This window comes from Canis lupus, chromosome 32 (genome assembly GCF_011100685.1).
Source record: "Canis lupus familiaris isolate Mischka breed German Shepherd chromosome 32, alternate assembly UU_Cfam_GSD_1.0, whole genome shotgun sequence".
In the NCBI taxonomy this organism is placed as follows: domain Eukaryota; kingdom Metazoa; phylum Chordata; class Mammalia; order Carnivora; family Canidae; genus Canis; species Canis lupus.
This window is the reverse complement of record NC_049253.1, coordinates 23,704,837-23,724,324: the sequence shown is the minus strand read 5'-3', so window position 1 is coordinate 23,724,324 and position 19,488 is coordinate 23,704,837. Positions and strand designations below refer to the sequence as shown.

The following is a 19,488-nucleotide window of genomic DNA, read 5'->3' as shown; positions in this document are numbered from 1 at the left end:
TTTTAAAAAATTCTAGAATATCTTAGCGTCATTTCTTAATCCTTTATCCAGAGATAATTTAGTCCTTCAAGTTAGTAATTCTCCTACCTGATGCAGCATTACTGAGGCTGAGGTGTATCAAGTGGAAAATGATTAATGTTACTAAAAAATAGAAAAAGTATCAGATGAATTGATTTGGCTTTGCAGTAGCTAGTTTGCTTTTGTTACCCACATAGATAGCTGAGAATTTCTTTTTTTATTCAAATAGGTCTCTCCTAAGAATGTTCATTATATGTTAGCTCAATGAGATCACATGTGAAAAGCTTAAACCAAATTTTTTATTCTTTTTTTATTCAAATAGGTCTCTCCTAAGAATGTTCATTATATGTTAGCTCAATGAGATCACATGTGAAAAGCTTAAACCAAATTATCACTCCTTTCTATTTTTTAACTCTGCTGTAATTTTACCTTTCTGAAGGAGATATCTATCTATCTATCATCTATCTTTCCATATAGATATATATATTCATTTCTATCTTTTATTTATTTATTTTTTTAAAAAGTTTTTATTTATTTATGATAGTCACAGAGAGAGAGAGAGAGAGGCAGAGACACAGGCAGAGGGAGAAGCAGGCTCCATGCACCGGGAGCCCGATGTGGGATTCGATCCCGGGTCTCCAGGATCGCGCCCTGGGCCAAAGGCAGGCGCTAAACCGCTGCGCCACCCAGGGATCCCTCTATCTTATATTTAAATGTCTTATCTTATATTTATATATCTCCATATAGATAAATAGATATAATATATATATACACACACAAACACACACACTGTATATAGTATAGATATAGTAGTAGATTTTATTTTATCTGTACTGTGTATCTATTCCGGTCATTTAAGTTAAAGAACTCAAAGCCTACCAGGTTTCCACAATCTAGACTATTGAACTGCTTATCATTTTTATGCCCCTTACTAAATGCTCCTTCCATTATAGATATCAGCTACCTTTTTAATTAGTGGCTTTTTCACATCACTTACTTTTAGTAACATTCAATTATTAAAAAATCAGAGAAGTCATGCCAGCACATTGTTTATGCATGAAGATGTAAAATATAAGGAAAATATAGTCCTCCTTCAGTGGACCATTCCTTAGATGATGAATGAAAGCATTAACATTTTGTGTACAATATAGCGATAAAAATGTTTCAAAGTTTCTTTATAACATGGTGTCATTTTAATACAAGGATTTTAGTTGTGTTTACATATTTTGGTATGTAATTAATGGGACAGACCTATTGACCTTTTCATCCTTAAGTAACTTTCTAGTATAATTTGTTTTCCTTTTCCAAAAAAAACTAGGCTCATAAAAAAAAGTCCTGAATATTCAACATTTATCAAAAGGCCAACAAATATTGCATAGTCTTGAAACTATGCCTTTATAAAAATCACAGGATTTAAAATTACTCTGAGCTGTTTATTAAAATGTATTAAGGTTAGAAAAAGGTGCATAGCTAAGATTAATAAAAATACATTACATTAGATAAAATAGGATAAATTAATCCCACAAGTAGGCCCAAAATGTGATGTATCAAGAAGCATGAACTCAGGCTATTGTAGTAAATGATTTATTTCTTTATCTGCAGTAATATACTAATAATCTTTTTCCTTGTTTCCAATTTGTGCTGTAAAATGTCTTATGTATTCACACTGATGAGTGAAATTAAGGACAAGAGTGAAAGAAGACCTGGTGACCCTAAGCCTCCTAAAAGAGGGTGGTATTCTTGGTAGAACCCTGGCCTTAGATGAGATATTTGCCTGTCTCCTCCACTGAAACACAAGACTGAACCTGTACCTCTATATTGTTTCATGCTGTTGCCTCAAAGTTTATTTCAGGTCAGAGTGCGAAAGATGAATAGGACTAATGGTATAGACAAATTATCAGTAAGTCACCATTGTAACCTTTACTTTCTACCTCTTCCTTAAATATTGTTGTATAAGACAACTTTTCACTTAAAAATGTCCACAGGTTAATGAAGAGTTCTTATAGCCCCAGTGTTGCTTAATCTGTCCAAACAGTACAGATTTTCAAAAGGAAGACATTTTAAACTAAACTGAGTCATCTCCTCACTCTACTATTGATATTGCTTCAGTACTTTTTTTTTTTTTCCAGTACTTCTTTTGATCTATACCTTGGCTTTCATTTCTCTTTGAATTCTTGATGTTTTCTTATTTTGGTCATGCTTTTTTTTAGTCATGGACTTTTTAAAAAAAAAACATATTACTCTCTATTTTATCTGACGAACTACTTTCCTTATATCAGAGTCTCTGGTTTGTGTTTCCCTAAATTTTTATGGAGTTCCTGCTTATTTTCTAGCACTTTTTATTGCTAGTAATTTCAGTGATGATTGGTCTAAGGTGATTTAAAAAATATAATCATAAAATTAGAGATAAGTGCTGTCATTAATGGAATAAAGTGATTTTTAAAACTGAAAACTGCCAGTCATACTTTCTACATAGTTTCCCATGTAAATGAAAACTATATGTATTTCAGAAAATGACAATGATATAACTTAAAAATAAATAACATACCTTCACTCCTATGATAATGTATTATCTATACACTTCAATAAAGTCATAGGGACCAATGCAATGCATATTGAAATAGTACAAAAGTTATACCAAAATTAAAGGAAAAAACAAAGATTCTGAAAATAACTGTATCCATTCAGAAAACATTGAATCATACAAGAAACATATTTCCAATTGTATTTCTCATGTTTCAGTGCATCTTTCAACAGTCATTTCTCAGTTTGACAAAGAATAACCAGCAAAATACAATGACTATATTATAACAACTCCTTGATAGTTATTAGAAAGCATCTTCATTTAAAACCCAATCTTTAGGCATTATTGCTGAAAATATCAGAATAATCCTTGATAAAACAGTCTCACCCGTTAAGTGCCTATATGCCCCATGGCATGAATCACAAGAATATACTTTAAAATATGTATAAGAAAAAAAATTTAAAAAATAAAATATGTATAAGATTGGATAGAATGGGAAGTGATACAAAAACTACCTCCATTACACACACACACACACACACACACACACCTGCTCCACACACATGTGGAGCCCCAGCTTACTTTTTTAGTCCAAGCCAAGAATCATTTAGAATCAATTTATTCAGTTAATCAAGATCAATACCTATATATTGTTTGCTTTTCCTTTTACATAAATTATTTGTGCTTATGTTATTAGCAAGCTAAAAGCTACTGAAGTTATCCATCCTTAACTTAATATTAATATAATGTCTATTGCTGTTAGTTTTTACATTCAGATAATTTTACACTTGGTTCTTAGAGAACACAGCACAAAGCTTTTCAGGACATAGAGCAGTTTACTTTAAGAAAATAGCAAGCATACATACACAGAGAAATAGCAGAAGATAAGAAAGTTAAGTTAGAGTCAGATTGTGGAGGGATACATACTTGGATAGATAATAGAAAGCCATCAAAGTTTATTTGTTTGTTTTTTTTTATTTTTTTTTTAATTTTTATTTATTTATGATAGGCACACAGTGAGAGAGAGAGAGAGGCAGAGACACAGGCAGAGGGAGAAGCAGGCTCCATGCACCGGGAGCCTGACGTGGGATTTGATCCTGGGTCTCCAGGATCGTGCCCTGGGCCAAAGGCAGGCGCTAAACCGCTGCGCCACCCAGGGATCCCTCAAAGTTTATTTGGAATAGGAAATGTGACTTGACCTACACTCCTGGTTAAATCACATTGTAGTAGAATATATATATTTTTAGTAGAAACCTGTTTTTCTAGGCTTTTGATGAATTTTACTTTCAAACTTAATTAGCAAGTCTACAGTGCATCTACACACCGAACACAAATGCACAAATGCTTCTACAGTGCTCTGCTAACAGTTTTCCATCTTTAATTTAGTAACAGATCTTTCTAACATGTGATACGGATTTATTCGGCCCTTTGCAAGTACGTTGGTTTGGTTTGGTTTGGTTTTCACCGTTAATGCTGACTGATGGACGGTTTCTCTTCTATTTCAGGTTGTGGAAACGAATTTGGTTGCTTTTGACTGTCACTGGATCATTATAAATGAGGTAACACCAACTAAACCTTATTGTCAACTCTGGGTCCTGTTTTCATGTGGTTAGTCATGGCATTTCCTATGGCCTTGAATTTCTAAGAGGAAACAGAATACCAAGTAAAATGTCAGCTTCCTGACTGGATGCTAACTAAAAATAGAAAAAGGAGTTTAAAAAAAATTATCAATGGCTTTGTATGAGTAAAATAAATGGAGATGGTCTTCCCACTGAGTGAGTATCTTTTAGTCTTTTCCGTTGGCATCCACTGACTGCTTCGGGAAATCATCTTTATACCAAGTACAGTTCTTCTTTGTAAGCAAAGTGAATTCCTCTCAGCAGATTACTTGTGTTCCATTTATAATCTAATGTGTTTCTAGAACTTTTTTATCTACCCCCCCACTTACATGAGGATTTTTTCTTTTCATAATGAAATACAACTATTTTAAAATTCATCACATTTCCAAATGCCTTATGAAAGTGTATTGATTTTTGTAAAGACAATACACAGATTAAAAATATATTACAACAGGAGAATTCTGTGAGATAGATTGGTCCATTGGTACCTGTCAGAATTGGAAAGGACAATGAGCAAATCAGTCACCAACAATGAGATCACATGAATTTGTCCTCAACAAGACCTAGTATTCATATCATATCTATTACTTATGAATAAAAAGAATGTAGTATTTATCTGTTAGCTATGTTACTATGGACATATAATAATCCTGTGTTGAGGCTTTTTTCATTTGTACAGTAAGTATAATAACATTTACTTTGTAAATTCATTATAAAAATTGAGTGAGATATTACCTAATATTCTCAAATGTAGTGCTGACAAATGACACTCAATAAATGATACTACAATAATGAATATAGAACATGAAAGTTCACAGATAAGTTTCTCACTTGTTAATTTGTTGAATGCTAAACATTATTCTATGAAGCATTGAGGGAATGAGGTTCATAGAGGGTAAATGATTTTACACAGAAATATAAAAATGATTCACAGTTTCAAGTTGTGTCCCCTGGTAGAATTTTAGTATAGTTCTTTTTTCTTTAGCTATGATTAAAATATTGCATCATATTAGTTTTAGGTATGTAACACAAAGATTGTATATATATATCTATATAAAGATATATATATACTTAAAAGTGATCATCACAATACATCTAGCTACCATATGTAGGCTTACAAAGTTACAGTTTTTTTTCTTATGAAGAGAACTTTTAAGATATACTCTCCTAGCAGCTTTCAAGTATGCAATACAATATTACTGACTATAGTCACCATGCTATACATTACATCTCCATGATTTATTTATTTTATAATTGAAGTTTGTATTCCTTAATCCCTTTCACCCACTTTCCCCATCCAAATCCTTCTCCCCCCTTGGCACCCACCAATATGTTCTCTGTATCGATCAGTTTTGTTTGGCTTTGCTTGTTCATTTCTTTTGTTTTTAAGATTCCACATGTAAGTGAAATCATAGGGCAATTGTATTTGTCTGTCTGATTTATTTCACTTAGCATAATACCCTTATGTTTTATTCATGTTGCTGTGAATGGCAAGATTGTATTTTCTTTTCAAACTAAATAGTATTCCACTGTGTGTGTGTATGTGTGTGTGTGTGTTCATTTATCCATTGATGGACCCTTAGATTGCTTCTATATTTTGGCAACTGTAAATAATGCTGTAATCAAATAATAAAATAAGGATGCTTATGCCTTTTCAAATTTGTGCTTTTGTTTTCTTTGAATAAATACTGAGAAATGGAATTGCTGGGATCACATAGGTTGTTTTTTCTTTTAATTTTTTTGAGGAGATACCATATTATTTTCTGTAGTGGCCACACCAATATACATTCCTACCAACACTGCACAAATGTTCTCTTTTCTCCACATCCTTCTCAACACTTATTATTTCTTATATTTTTCATAATATCCATCCTAACAGGTGTGAGGTGAGATCTCATTGTGATTTTGATTAGCATTTCACTGATGATTAGTGATATTGAGCATTGTTTTGTTAGCCATCTGTATGTCTGTTTGGGAAAAAAAAATGTTCAGATCCCCTGCCCATTTTTAGACTTTTATTTTTGCTATTGAGATGTATGAGTTCTTTATATATTTTAAACTTTTTTTTTATTCATTTATTTACGAGAGAGAGAGAGGAGTGGAGGGAGGGGCAGAGGGAAAGAATCTTCAGGCAGACTCCCCTGGAGCCTGACATAGAGCTCGATATCTACAACCCAAGAGATCATGACCTGAGCCAAAAACAAGAGTCAGACACTTACTGATTGAGCCACCCAAACGCCCTTCTTTACATATTTTGAATATTAATCCCTTATCAGATATATGCAAATACCTCCTCCCAATCAAAAGTTTGCTTTTTCATTTTGTTGATGGTTTCCTTCACTGTGCAGAAATTCTGTTTGTTTTGTTTTTGTTTTTATCTTTGTTTTTAGTTTGAAGTAGTCCTAACTTGTTTATTTTTTGCTTTTGTTGCCCTAGCCTCTAGAGTCAAATCCAAAAAGTCATGGCCAAGACTTATGTCTAAAAGCTTACCACCTTATTTTCTTATAGAAACATTACAGTTTCAAGTTTTACATTCAAATATTTAATCCATTTTAAAAGTTAATTCTTGTGTGTGGTATAAGATTTGTTTTCTTATTTTGAGTTTATTTATTTTAAATTTTTAATTTAAATTCAATTTGCCAACGTATAGTAAAACACCCAGTACTTGTCCCATCAAGTGCCCTCCTTAGTGCCTGTCACCCAGTTACTCCATATCCCCACCTACCTCTCCTTCTACAACCCTTTGTTTGTTTCCCAGAGTTAGCAATGTCTCATAGTTTGTCTTCCTCTCTAATTTTTCCCCACTCAGTTTCTCTCCTTTTCCTTATAATCCCTTTCACTATTTCTTATATTCCAAACATGAGTGAAAACATATGACAATTTCCTTCTCCAGTTGACTTATTTCACTCTGCAGGATACCCTCCAGTTCCATCCATGTTGAAGCAAATGGTGGATATTCGTCCTTTCTGATGGCTGAGTAATATTCCATTGTATATATAGAACACATCTTCTTTATCCATTCATCTGCCAAATGACATCCTTCTACAGTTTAGCTATTGTGGACATTGTCACTATGAACATTGAGGTGCAGGTGTCCTAGGTTGCACTACATCAGTATCTTTGGGGAAAATACCCAGTAGTGCAATTGCTGGGTCATAGGGTAGCTTTATTATTTTTTACTTCTTGAGGGACCTCCACACTGTTTTACAAGGGGGCTGTACCAGTTTGCATTCCCACCAACAGTGTAAAAGGGTTCCCCTTTCTCCACATCCTCTCCAACATTTGTTGTTTCTGTCTTGTTAATTTTAGCCATTCTCACTGGGGTGAGGTGGTATCTTATTGTGACTTTTATTTGTGTTTCCCTGATAGCAAGTGATGAGGAGCATTTTCTCATGTGCTTGTTGGCCACGTGTAAGTCTTCTTTGGAGAAATGTCTGTTATTGTCTTCTGCCCATTTCATGACTGGATTGTTTCTTGGGTGTTGTTTGACAACTACTTTATAGATCTTGGAAACTAGTCCTTTATCTGATATGTAATTTGTAAATATCTTCCCCCATTCTGTAGGTTGTCGTTTAGTTTTATTGATTCTTTCCTTTGCTGTGCAGAAGTTTTTTATCTTGATGAAGTCCCAATAGTTCATTTTTGCTTTTGCTTCCCTTGCCTTCATAGATGTATCTTGCAAGAAGTTGCTGTGGCCAAGTTTAAAAAGGGTGTTGCCTGTGTTCTCCTCTAGGATTCTGATGGATTCTTGTCTCACATTTAGATCTTTCACATTTCAACCATTTTGAGTTTATCTTTGTGTATGGTGGAAGAAAATGGTCTAGTTTCATTCTTCTGCATGTGGCTGTCCAGTTTTCCCAACACCATTTATTGAAGAAACTATCCTTTCTCCAGTGGATATTCTTTCCTACTTTGTCGAAGATGAGTTGACTATAGAGTTGAGGGCCAATTTCTGGATTCTTTATACTGTTCCATTGATCTATGGGTCTGTTTTTGTGCCAGTACCATCTTGTCTTGATCATCACAGCTTTGTAATACAGCTTGAAGTCAGTCATTGTGATGCCCCCAGTATTGGTTTCCATTTTCAACATACCTTTTGCTATTTGGGGTCTTTTCCCGTTCCACACAAATCTTATTTGTTCCAGCTCTGTGAAGAAAGTCCATTGTATTTTGATAGGGATTGCATTGAACATAAAAATTGCCCTGGGTAGCATCGACATTTTCACAATATTTATTTTTCCAATCCATGAGCATGGAATCTTTTTCCATCTCTTTACATCTTCCTCAATTTCTTTCATAAGTGTTCAGTAGTTTTTAGAGTATAGATCCTTTACTTCTTTGGTTATTTTTAAAAAGATTTTATTTATTTATTCATGGGAGACACACACACACACACAGAGGCACAGACATAGGCAGATGGAGAAGTAGGCCCCATACAGGGAGCCTGATGTGGGACTCGATCCCGGGACTCCAGGATCACACCCTTAGCTGAAGGCAGGCACTTAAACACTGAGCCACCCAGGTGTCCCTACCTCTTTGGTTATGTTTATTCCTAGGTATCTTATGATTTTGGGTGCAATTGTAAATGGGATTGACTCCTTAATTTATCTTTCTTCAGTCTCATTATTAGTGCATAAAAATGCCACTAATTTCTGTCCATTGATTTTGTAACCTCCCAAATTGCTGAATTGCTGTATGAGTTCTAGCAATCTTGAGGTGGAGCCTTTTGGGTTTTCTATATACCACACCATGTCATGTGTGAAGAGGGAGAGTTTGACTTCTTCTTTGCTAATTTGAATGCCTTTTATTTCTTTTTGTTGTCTTATTGCCGAGGCTAAGGCTTCTAGTACTATGTTGAATAACAGTGGTGAGAGTGGACATTCCTGTTGTGTTCCTGATCATAGGGGACAGGCTCTCAGTTTTTCCTCCTTGAGAATTATATTCACTGTGGGCTTTTCATAAATGGCTTTTATGATATTGAGGAATGTTCCCCATATCCCTACACTTTGAAAAGTTTCAATCAGGAATGGATGCTATATTTTGTCAAATGCTTTCTCGGCATCTATTGAGAGGATCACACAGTTCTTGTTTTTTTCTCTTATTGATGTAATCTATCACATTGATTATTTTACAAGTGTTGAACAACCAAGATCCCACATGGTCGTGGTGAATAGTCCTGTTAATGTACTGTTGGATCCTATTAGCTAGTATCTTGGTGAGAATTTTTGCATCCGTGTTCATCAGGGATATTAGTCTCTAATTCTCCTTTTTGGTGGGGTCTTTGGTTTTGAGATAAAGTAATGATGGCCTCATAGAATGAGTTTGGAAGTACTCCCTCCACTTCTATCCTTTGAAACAGTTTGAGTAGAATTGGTATCATTTCTTCTTTAAACGTTTGGTATAATTCCCCTGGGAAGCCATCTGGCCCTGGACTTTTGTGTCTTGGGAGGTTTTTAATGACTACTTCAATTTCCTTGCTGGTTATTGGCCTGTTCAGGTTTTCTATTTCTTCCTGTTCCAGTTTTGGTAATTTTTAGGTTTCTAGAAATGCATCCATTTCTACCAAAAGGCCTACTTTGTTGGCATATAGTTGTTCATAATATGTATTTAAAATTGTTTGTATTTCCTTGGTGTTGGTTGTGATCTCTCCTCTTTCATTCATTTTATTAATTTGAGTCTTCTCTCTTTTCTTTTTAATAAGTTTGGCTAGGGGTTTGTCTATCTTACTAATTCCTTCAAACAACTAGCTCCTGGTTTTGTAGATCTGTTCTATAATTATTCTGGGATCTCTATGTCCTTGAGTTCTACTCTAATCCTTATTATTTATCTTCTCCTGCTTGGTTTAGGCTTTATTTGCTCTTCTTTCTCCATTTCCTTTAGGTACAAGATTAGCTTTTGTATTTGAATTTTTCCCAATTTTTTGAGAGAGGCTTGTATTGCAATGTATTTCACTCTTAGGACCACCTTTGCTGTATCCCAAAGATTTTGAACAGTTGTATTTTCATTTCATTACTTTCCATGAATATTTTTAATTCTTCTCTAATTTCCTGGTGGACCCATTCATCTTTTAGTAGGATGCTCTTTAACCTCCATGTGTTTGAGTTTCTTTCTTCCAAATTTTTTCTTGTGATTGAATCTAGTTTCAAAGCATTGTGGTCTAAAAATATGCAGGGGACAATCTCAATATTTTGGTATTGGCTGAGATCCAATTTGTGCCCCAGTATGTGGTCTATTCTGGAGAAAGTTCTATGTGCACTTGAGAAAAATGTGTATTCCATTGCACTAGGAGGGAATGTTATATATATCTGTGAAATCCATCTGGTCCAGTGTATCATTCAAGTCCCTTATTTCTTTGGTGATGTTCTGCTTAGAAGATCTGTCTTTTGCTAAGAGTGCTGTGTTGAAGTCTCCTACTATTAATGTATTATTATCTATGTATCTCTTTACTTGGCTTATTAATTGATTGATATACTTGGCTGCTCCCTCATTAGGGGCATAAATATTCATAATTGTTAGGCCTTCTTGTTGGATAGACCCTTTAAGAATGATATAGTGTCCCTCTTCATCTCTTATTATAGTCTTTGGCATAAAATCTAATTCATCTGATATGAGGATTGCTACCCCAGCTTTCTTTTGAGGACCATTTGATTGGCAAATGGTTCTCCACCCCTTCATTTTCAGTCAGGAGGTATCCTTAGGTCTCAAATGAGTCTCTCATAGACAGCATATAGATGGGTCTTGTGTTTTTATCCAGTCTGATACCTGCATTTTTGAGGGGATCATTTAGCCCATTCATGTTCAGAGTAACGTTTGGAAAATATGAATTTAGGGCAATAGTAGTACCTATTCAATCCCTGTTTTGTGGATTGTTTCTTTGGGTTCCCTTCTTCTTTTACAGGGTTCCCCTTAATATTTCTTGTGGAGCCAGTTTTGTAATCACATGTTCTTTTAATTTCTATCTATCCTAGAAGTTCTTATCTCTCCTTCTATTCTGAATGAGAGTCTTGCTGGATAAAGTATTATTGGCTGCATGTTTTTCTCATTTAGTACCCTGTGTATATAACACCAGCCCTTTCTGCCCTGCCAGATCTCTGCGGATAGATCTGCTGTTAATCCGGTATTTCTCCCCATATAAATTAAGAATCTCTTGTCTCTAGCTGCTTTTGGAATTTTCTCTTTATCTTTGAAATTTGCAAGTTTCACTATTAAATTTCGAGGTATTGAACAGTTTTTGTTGATTTCTTTGGGGGGGAGAATCTTCCCTATCTCTTAGATCTGAATGCCTATTTCCTTCCTCAGATTAGGAAAGCTTTCAGCTATGATTTGTTTGAATATACTTTGTGGTTCTCTCTCTTTCTCTTGTCCTTTTTTGGAATACCAATAAGATGAATATTATTCCTTCTCAAGCTATCATTAATTTCCTGAAGCCTTTCCTAGTGGGTTCTTAATTGGTTTTCTCTTTTTTTTCCCTCAGCTTCCTTCCTTTCCATCAACTTGCCTTCTATGTCACTCGGTGTCTCTTCCACCTCATTAACCCTAGCAGTTAGAACATCCAGTTTAGACTGCATCTCAGTTAAAGTATTTTTAATTTTGGCCTGATTGGATCTCAATTCTGCAGTAAGAGAATCTCTAGAATCCTTTATACTTTTTTTCAGAGACACTGGTAATTTTATAATTGTACTTTGGAATTGTATCTCTGACATGTATGGAATTGTATATCTGACATGTATTCAAATCCACAAACAGCAAGTCTGTGGCAGAGAGTATTACTTCCGGGTCTTTCTTTTGTGGTGAATTCCTCCTTCTAGTCATTTTATCCAGTGCAGAGTTGTATGAGTGAGCAGAGTCAAAAATATCAACCATAATCTAGTAAAATATACTCTAGACAATTCCAAAGAGGTCAGAGATCTGAAAATAAAAGAAAAAGAAGAACAGAAAAAAATAAAAGGACCATGAAAGTGAAAAATTTTTAAACAAAATAGTAAGAATAAAAAACAAACAAACAAATAAAGAAAAAAAGGGTTTGGTGAGGAAGTGGTAGTGGAAAGAATATAGTCTCCTCGAGGGGACCTAGAAGGTGATCCTCTTGTTTCTGACTGTATTTTGTTCTGCACGTTAGAAGATCCTCAGTTCCAAATTTATATAAACCAGTAAAATATAGAGACCCTACATCAACCACAGAAACAAGTTAAAAGAGGGGTGCAGAATGGGAAGGAAGAGAGAATATAGTCTTACAAAATGAACCAATATGGTGTTCCACTTGTTTCTCGGTGTATTTTGGTCTCTGTGTTAGAAGGCACTAACTTCCACCATTATAAAACAAAACAAGATAAAAAAAAAAAACATAACTTGTATATCTACCAAAATTAAGTTGAATACATTGAAAAGAATCCAATAATGAAGAATATATCTAAGACTTCTAATTGTAGAAATATGAAAGTCTAAAGGAAAAAAGCTTAAAAATGAAGAGTTGGTCAAATATTGTATTTAAGGCAGGAAAAGAGAAAAAATATTGGAAATTTTTAACCTGAAAAATAAACGAATTGTAAGGAAAAACCTCTAGTTCTCTATACTATTTTCCCTCAGTCCTGGAGCTTTCCAGTGCTACTTGGTCAATAAACTTGCATTTCCCTTGTTCTTCCAGCAGTTCTTCTGGAGGTAGGGGTCTGCTGCACTGATTATCAGGTGTCTGTGCCTGGGCAGAAGTGCCCTGCCCCTTGCCAGGTGCTAGGCTCAGTATGAGCTGTTTATTATGTGAGGCCTTTGTTCCCACAAGGCCATGCCTCCCCCAGGTGAAAGGTGGGGGGGGGGTGTGGGGGAAGAGATGGTAGCCAGATCTCTAGCTCTGGAGCCAACAGACCCCTGCCAGTACCAAACCACAGTCTCCCAGTGCACACTGGCCTAGGTGCTCCCTATCCTTATTGTGTCCTGGGGAATATTGAGACTCACTGAACCACCTGTGATTCTGCCCTATTCCCCACTGAGCACTTTTCAATTAGGGAAGATTCTTTCAGGTGCAGATTTTTAAAGCTCCCGATTGTCCACGGCTCAGCTTTTGGGCCCAGTTTGCCACAGCTCCCCTCCCCCACCTTTTCTCTCTCCACCTTCCTATCTTGTCAGAAGCAATCACTTTTCTCTCTGTAGCATTCCAGCTGTTCTCTCTTTACATCTCAGGTTGAATTCGTAGCTCTTCAGGATGTTTTGAAAGTTATCTATGTAAGTTTTGTGGAACCACATGAATTGAGGACCCAAACTCTTTTGCCATCTTACCTAGCTCTCTGGTATAAGATTCTTTCTTTTTCTTTCTTTTTTTTTTTTTAAGATTTTATTTATTTATTCATGAGACACAGGGGGGGGGGCAGAGACACAGACAGAGGGAGAAGTAGGCTCCATGCAGGAGCTCAACATGGGACTCGATCGTGGTCCCCAGGATCAGGCCCTGGGCTGAAGGCAGCGCTAAACTACTGAGCCACCTGGGCTGCCCCAGATTCTCATTTAATTCTTTTGTGTGGTTGTCCAGTTTTCACAGCACCATCAATTTTGGACTGTCTTTGCTACTGTATATTCTAGGTTCTATTGTTCTGAATTAACTGACTGACCATAAATGTGTGGGTTTTTTTCTGGGCTATATACTGTGTTCCATTGATCTATGTGTCTGTTTTTCTGCCAGTACCATACTATTTTGATTACTATACTTTTGTAATACAGTTTGAAATCAAAGAGTATGATGCCTCCGGGTTTGTTCTTTCTCAAGATAGCTTTGGCTATTTAGGATCCCCTGTATTTCCATGCAAATTTTAGGATTGTTCTATTTCTGTGAAAAATGCCTTTGGAATTTTGATAGGGATTACAAGGATTCTATAGATTGCATTGGATAACATGGACATTTTAACAATATTAATTCTTCCAATCCATCAGCATAAAATATATCTTCATTTAGTTATGCTTTCTTTAATTTATGTCGTCCATGTCTCACAGTTTGCAGTGTGCAGGTCTTTTGCTTCCTTGGTTAAATTTGTTCCTAGATATTTCATTATTTTTAAGCAGTGTGAGTGGGACTGTTTTCTCAATTTCTCCTATTTTTGCTGCAACCCATAGATTTTGGTATGTTACAATTCATTTTCATTTGTCTCAAGGTATTTTTTTTCATTTCTCCATTGATTTCTTTGTTGACCCTTAGTCATTCAGTAGCATGTTGTTTAATTTCTACATACTTATGAATTTTCTTCTTGTAATTAATTCCTAGTTTCATGCTATTATGGTAGAAAAAGATGCTTGATATAAATCTAATCTTCTCAAGTTTATTGAGACTTATTTTGGTAGTAACATGATCTAGAGAATGTTCTTCAGTGCACTTTAGAAGAATGTATGTTCTGCTGCCTTTTGACGGAATGTTCTGTATATATTTATTAAGTCCATCTGGCTTAACGTGTCATTTAAGGCCAATGTTTTCTTCTTCTTTTTTTTTGTTTTATAAGGCCAATGTTTTCTAATTAATTTTTTGTCTGTAAGATCTGTCCATTGATATAAGTGGGATATTAAGAGTTCTCAATATTATTGCATTGCTTTCAATTTATCCCTTTAGCTCTGTTAATATTTGTTGTGTATTTATGCAATCCTATGTTGGGTGCATTAAATATTTACAAATGTTATATCTTCTTGCTATATTCACACTTTTATTATTGTGTAATGCTCACCTTTTGTCTTCAATTACAATCTTTGTTTTAAAGTTTATTTTGTCTCATAAAAATAGTTACCCCAGCTTTCTTTTGAATTCCATTTGCATGGAACATCTTTTTCCATACCTTCATTTTCAGTCTGTGAATGTCCTTGCATCTGAGATGAGTCTCTTAAAGGCAGTATAGAGATGGGTCTTGTTTTTGCTTTGCCCATTCAGTCTATCTATATCTTTTGATTGGGGAATTTAATTCATTTACATTTAAAATAATTTTGATAAGTATGTACTCATTGCCATTTTGTTCATTGTTTTTTGTTCTTTTGTAGCTCCTCTCTATGAGTCTCCCCTTGTGATTTGATGGCTTTCTTTAGTTTTATGCTTAGAGTCCTTTCTCATTATCTTTTGTGTATCTCCTATAGGTTTTAGCATTGTGGTTACCATGAGTTTCACATATAACTCCCTATAAAAGAAAGTCTACTTTGAGTTGATAGCAGGTTGAATTTGAACATATTTTAAAACTACATTTTTATTCCATCATGTTTTATGTTTTTTTATGTTACATTTTGCATGTTTTTCTTTTGTGTATCTCTTAAAGAACAATTGTAGTTATAGTTTTTTTTTAACTACTTTTGTCTTTTAACCTTCATACTAGCTTTATAAGTGATTAATCCACTACCTTTGCTATATATTTATCTTTACCAGTGAGACTTTTGGTTTCATGTGTTTTGTGATTACAAATTAGTATCCTTTTTTCCTGCTTAAAAAAGGTCCATTTAACATTTCTCATAAGGCTGATTTAGTGCAGATGAACATGGCTTTTGTTTGGAAAAAATCCTTCAATTTCAAGTGATAATTTTCTCAGAGTACTTTTGGTTGGAAATTTTTTTGTTGTTGTTTTTTGTTTTTCCTTTTAGCTCTTTGTATATATCATACCACTCTCTCTGGCCTGCAAAGTTTCTGTTGAAAAATATGTTGATAGCCCTATGGGGATTTCCTTATATGTAACAAGTTCTTTTCTTATTGCCTTTTAAGATTCTCTTATCTTTAAGTTTTGAAATTTAATTATAAAGTGTCTTGGTGTAACTGTCTTTGGGTTCCTTTTATTTGGAACTCTCTGAACTAACTCGATCCGGTTGTCTGTTTCCTTCCCCATATTAGGGAAGTTTTCAGCCATCATTTCTTCAAATAAGTTTTTTTTTGTTCTTGCCATTGTTCCTTCCTTACTCTCTTCTCCTTCTGGGACTTCTATGATGTAAATTTTGTTCTGTTTGATGTAGTTTTATAAGTTCCTTAAGCTATCTTTGTTTTTTTATGTGTTTTCTTTTTGCTGCTCTGACTGGATGAGTTCTACTTTCTTGTTTTCAAGATAACTGATCTTTTCTTCTGCTTCATCTAGTCTGCTATTGAACCCTTCTAGTGTATTCTTCTGTTGAATTATTGTATTCTTCAGCTCTTTGACTTCTTTTGGTATTTTCTTATGTTGTCTATCTCTCTTTGAAGTTCTCACTGTTTTTATTCATCTTCTTCTGAATTTTTTTTTTAAATTTTATTTATTTATGATAGTCACAGAGAGAGAGAGAGAGAGAGAGAGAGAGGCAGAGACACAGGCAGAGGGAGAAGCAGGCTCCATGCACCGGGAGCCCGATGTGGGATTCGATCCCGGGTCTCCAGGATCGCGCCCTGGGCCAAAGGCAGGCGCCAAACCGCTGCGCCACCCAGGGATCCCCGATCTTCTTCTGAATTTGATGAGCATCTTTATGCTTATTACTTTGAACTCTCTATCAGGTAAATTAAATATCTCTGTTTCATTAAGGCTTTTTTTCTGGGGTTTTATGATATTCTTTTGTTTGGAGTATATTCTTCTGTTTCCTCATTTTGTTTGACTATGTTTGTTACTATGTATTAGGTAAAATAGTTTCCTTTCCCGGTCTTGAATGAGTCGCCTTGTGCAGATGATGAGCCTTTAGTCAACCCTGCCCTGGCTCTTGGTTGTCTCTGAAACCTTTGTGATTGTCTAAGCAACCTGCTTTATTCTTGATCAGTCCCAACTGTTAAAGTTGTGCCAAACCCTGCCTGTGTTCCAAAGGGAGGGATCTTAGCACCTAGTTTCAGGCTAATTGGAAGCCAGATGCTCAGGCACCAATTTTTAAAGGATGCAAATATATAGCATCCTATAGGACCACAATTGTAAACCCTGTTGGCCTCAAGACCAGTCCGTAGAGGTGCTACCTTGTAAAAACTGAGTTCCAGACAAGTATATAAAAACCTTTCTTGAGGTACTGGCAAGCTGCAGTGAGGCGAAGGGAGAGCACAAAGATCGCAACCTCCAGCCTATGTTATCTCACCTTTGAGGCCTTTAGGTATGAGGCAATCCTGAAGGCTACCCCTCTGGCTGAAATTCTAGGACAAGTAAAATAGGGTTTTTTTTTTTTTTTTTTTTTTTTTTTCATAGAGAGATGTAGGTGTTTCAGTCTGCTTTCTGTGCATGTCTGCTGGCTTTATTGGAACCACAGGAGAATGCAGAGGTGGGCCACAACTACCAGCACTAGCAAAGTAGAGTGACAGTGCAAAAATGGTGCCCACCAGCACCATCAACCTCAGAGAGAGGCCAAAAGGCCCCTGCCGCTTTGGCAGATGTATTAAGATTAGCAAATGAATTTATTTCATAAATACTCTAGGTGGTATTCAAATTGCTGAATTTGCACTGGGTCCTAAGATGAATGAGTCTATGTGCAAGTTCTTTAAAAATGGAGCCTCAATTCCCTACAGCCCTTAGGATCTCCTAGATGTAAGCCCCATTGGTTTTTAAAGCCAGACACTTTGAGGGCTTTTCTCTCCATTGTAGGTCCCAAGGTCTGGGATGCCTGAGGTAGCATAAACCCCTTGCTCTGTATTTATGAAATCCCTCTCAACTGTGTGTTACTATACTGGGGGTGTGGTTTTTGGCAAGATCTTGTCTCTGCCTCTCCTACCCATTTTGACATGGCCCTTTTATCTTTCATTGTGGAACAACAGCTCAGCTAATTTCCAGGACTTTTTCTGAAGGGATTGTTCCATACATAGCTGTTGATCTACTGTGTCCAAGTGAGGTTAATTCAGGATATTCCTATGATATTTATTTATTTATTTATTTATTTATTTATTTATTTATACCTAGTTGATTCACAACATTATATTAGTTTCATGTGTAATATAGTGACTCAACAAGTATTATGTTATACTCACCACAAGTGTAGCTACCTTCTGTCACCACATAGCACTATTATAGTATCATTGACTATATTTCTTATGATGTGCCTTTTATTCCTGTGTCTTATTCATTCCATAACTGGAAATCTGCATCTTCCTCTCCTCTTCACTCCTTTTCGCCCATCCTCCCACCTCATCTTCCCACTCTGGCAACCATCAGTTTGATCTCTGTGTTTATAGATTTGATTCTGCCTTCAGTTTATTTGTTTATTCACTTGGTTTTTGTTTTATTTTGTATTTAGATTCTACATGAGTGAAATTGTATGGTCTTTCTCAGTCTGAGGTATTTCACAGAGCATAACACCCTCTAGGGCCATACATGCTGTTGCAAATGACACAAACCCATTGTTTTCATGGCTGCATAATATTCCTGTGTGTGTGTGTTTGTGTGTGTGTATCCATTTGTCTATCAGTAGACACTTAGATTGATTCTGTATCTTGACTATGCTGCTGTCTTGAAATTTCTCTAATGGTTCTTTCCAGTTCAGTGTAAAATGTCTTATAAGCCTGTTTTGGGCCTGCCCAACTTTAGGGCTACATGATTTGTTGCTGCATTTCTTATGTCAAGTTAAGATATGTTTTTTTTCTGAGATTCCCCATATGATAATATGTATGTGTGTATCATTCTTTCTAGTGAAGTTTTAATACCTTCTAATTTTCTAATACCTCTCAATTTTCTATCTACAATGACTAACATCAGTCCTAACATCAGGATAGAGAGAAGGGAAAAGGAAATCTTAGTAAATTTTAAAATAATTTTTCATATTAGGGGTCTTAATTTGTATTTTTCAACATGGAATCTGTGGGTCAAGTAATTCAGTTTGCCATACAACCATTAAGTGGTGATAATGAGTTTCAAAACATTTTTAGAGTCTAAACTTTTTTTTAATAATTCTCCTTATAGACTTTTTAAATTTCTGCTACCTAAATTTTAATCTTACGGAAATGATTTATCCCATTAATTTTTGTCCTTAGGTTAATTATTTTCTAGATTACTTTCTTTGAAATAAAGAATCTTCTTACTTTTTTGTTTTTTATCTTATATCCAACTTCTGCTGGGGAAGAGAGTACTCAGATTTCCTGATATAAAACAAGCTGGAGTCATTTCATTTGTTTGTGTCAGTAGAACAAGCCAGGAAAAAAGTGATTTATTGCCTCCTTAGAGAAATGGATTAATTAAGCCAATTAATACTTAGAATCATTAAATTAAAAGGCCCATTCCCTTCTTTTCTTTGATAATATTACATAGGGGACCCCTGAATTACTTTTTTTTTTCCATATCCAATTTAACTTCACATGCCTGGATCTTAAAAGTGTGAATGCAGGTAGAGCTCCTGGAACATCGATAGTCATTTCTCTTCTGTATATGTGTCTATTTGTACTGTGGGAGAAATTACTCC

At 35.2% G+C, this 19,488-nt stretch overlaps 1 protein-coding gene across 3 annotated transcripts in view; it reads left to right on the top strand.

Annotated features, from left to right (window-relative positions):
- Positions 1 to 19,488, top strand: part of GRID2 (glutamate ionotropic receptor delta type subunit 2) — a 1,471,756-nt gene that overhangs the window by 883,605 nt on the left and 568,663 nt on the right. For all 3 annotated transcript variants that reach the window (XM_038582129.1, XM_038582130.1, XM_038582128.1), the window contains exon 5: positions 4,048 to 4,101. In XM_038582129.1, coding sequence (XP_038438057.1) covers positions 4,048 to 4,101 — 54 coding nt within the window. The remainder of the gene's footprint in view (positions 1 to 4,047; positions 4,102 to 19,488) is intronic.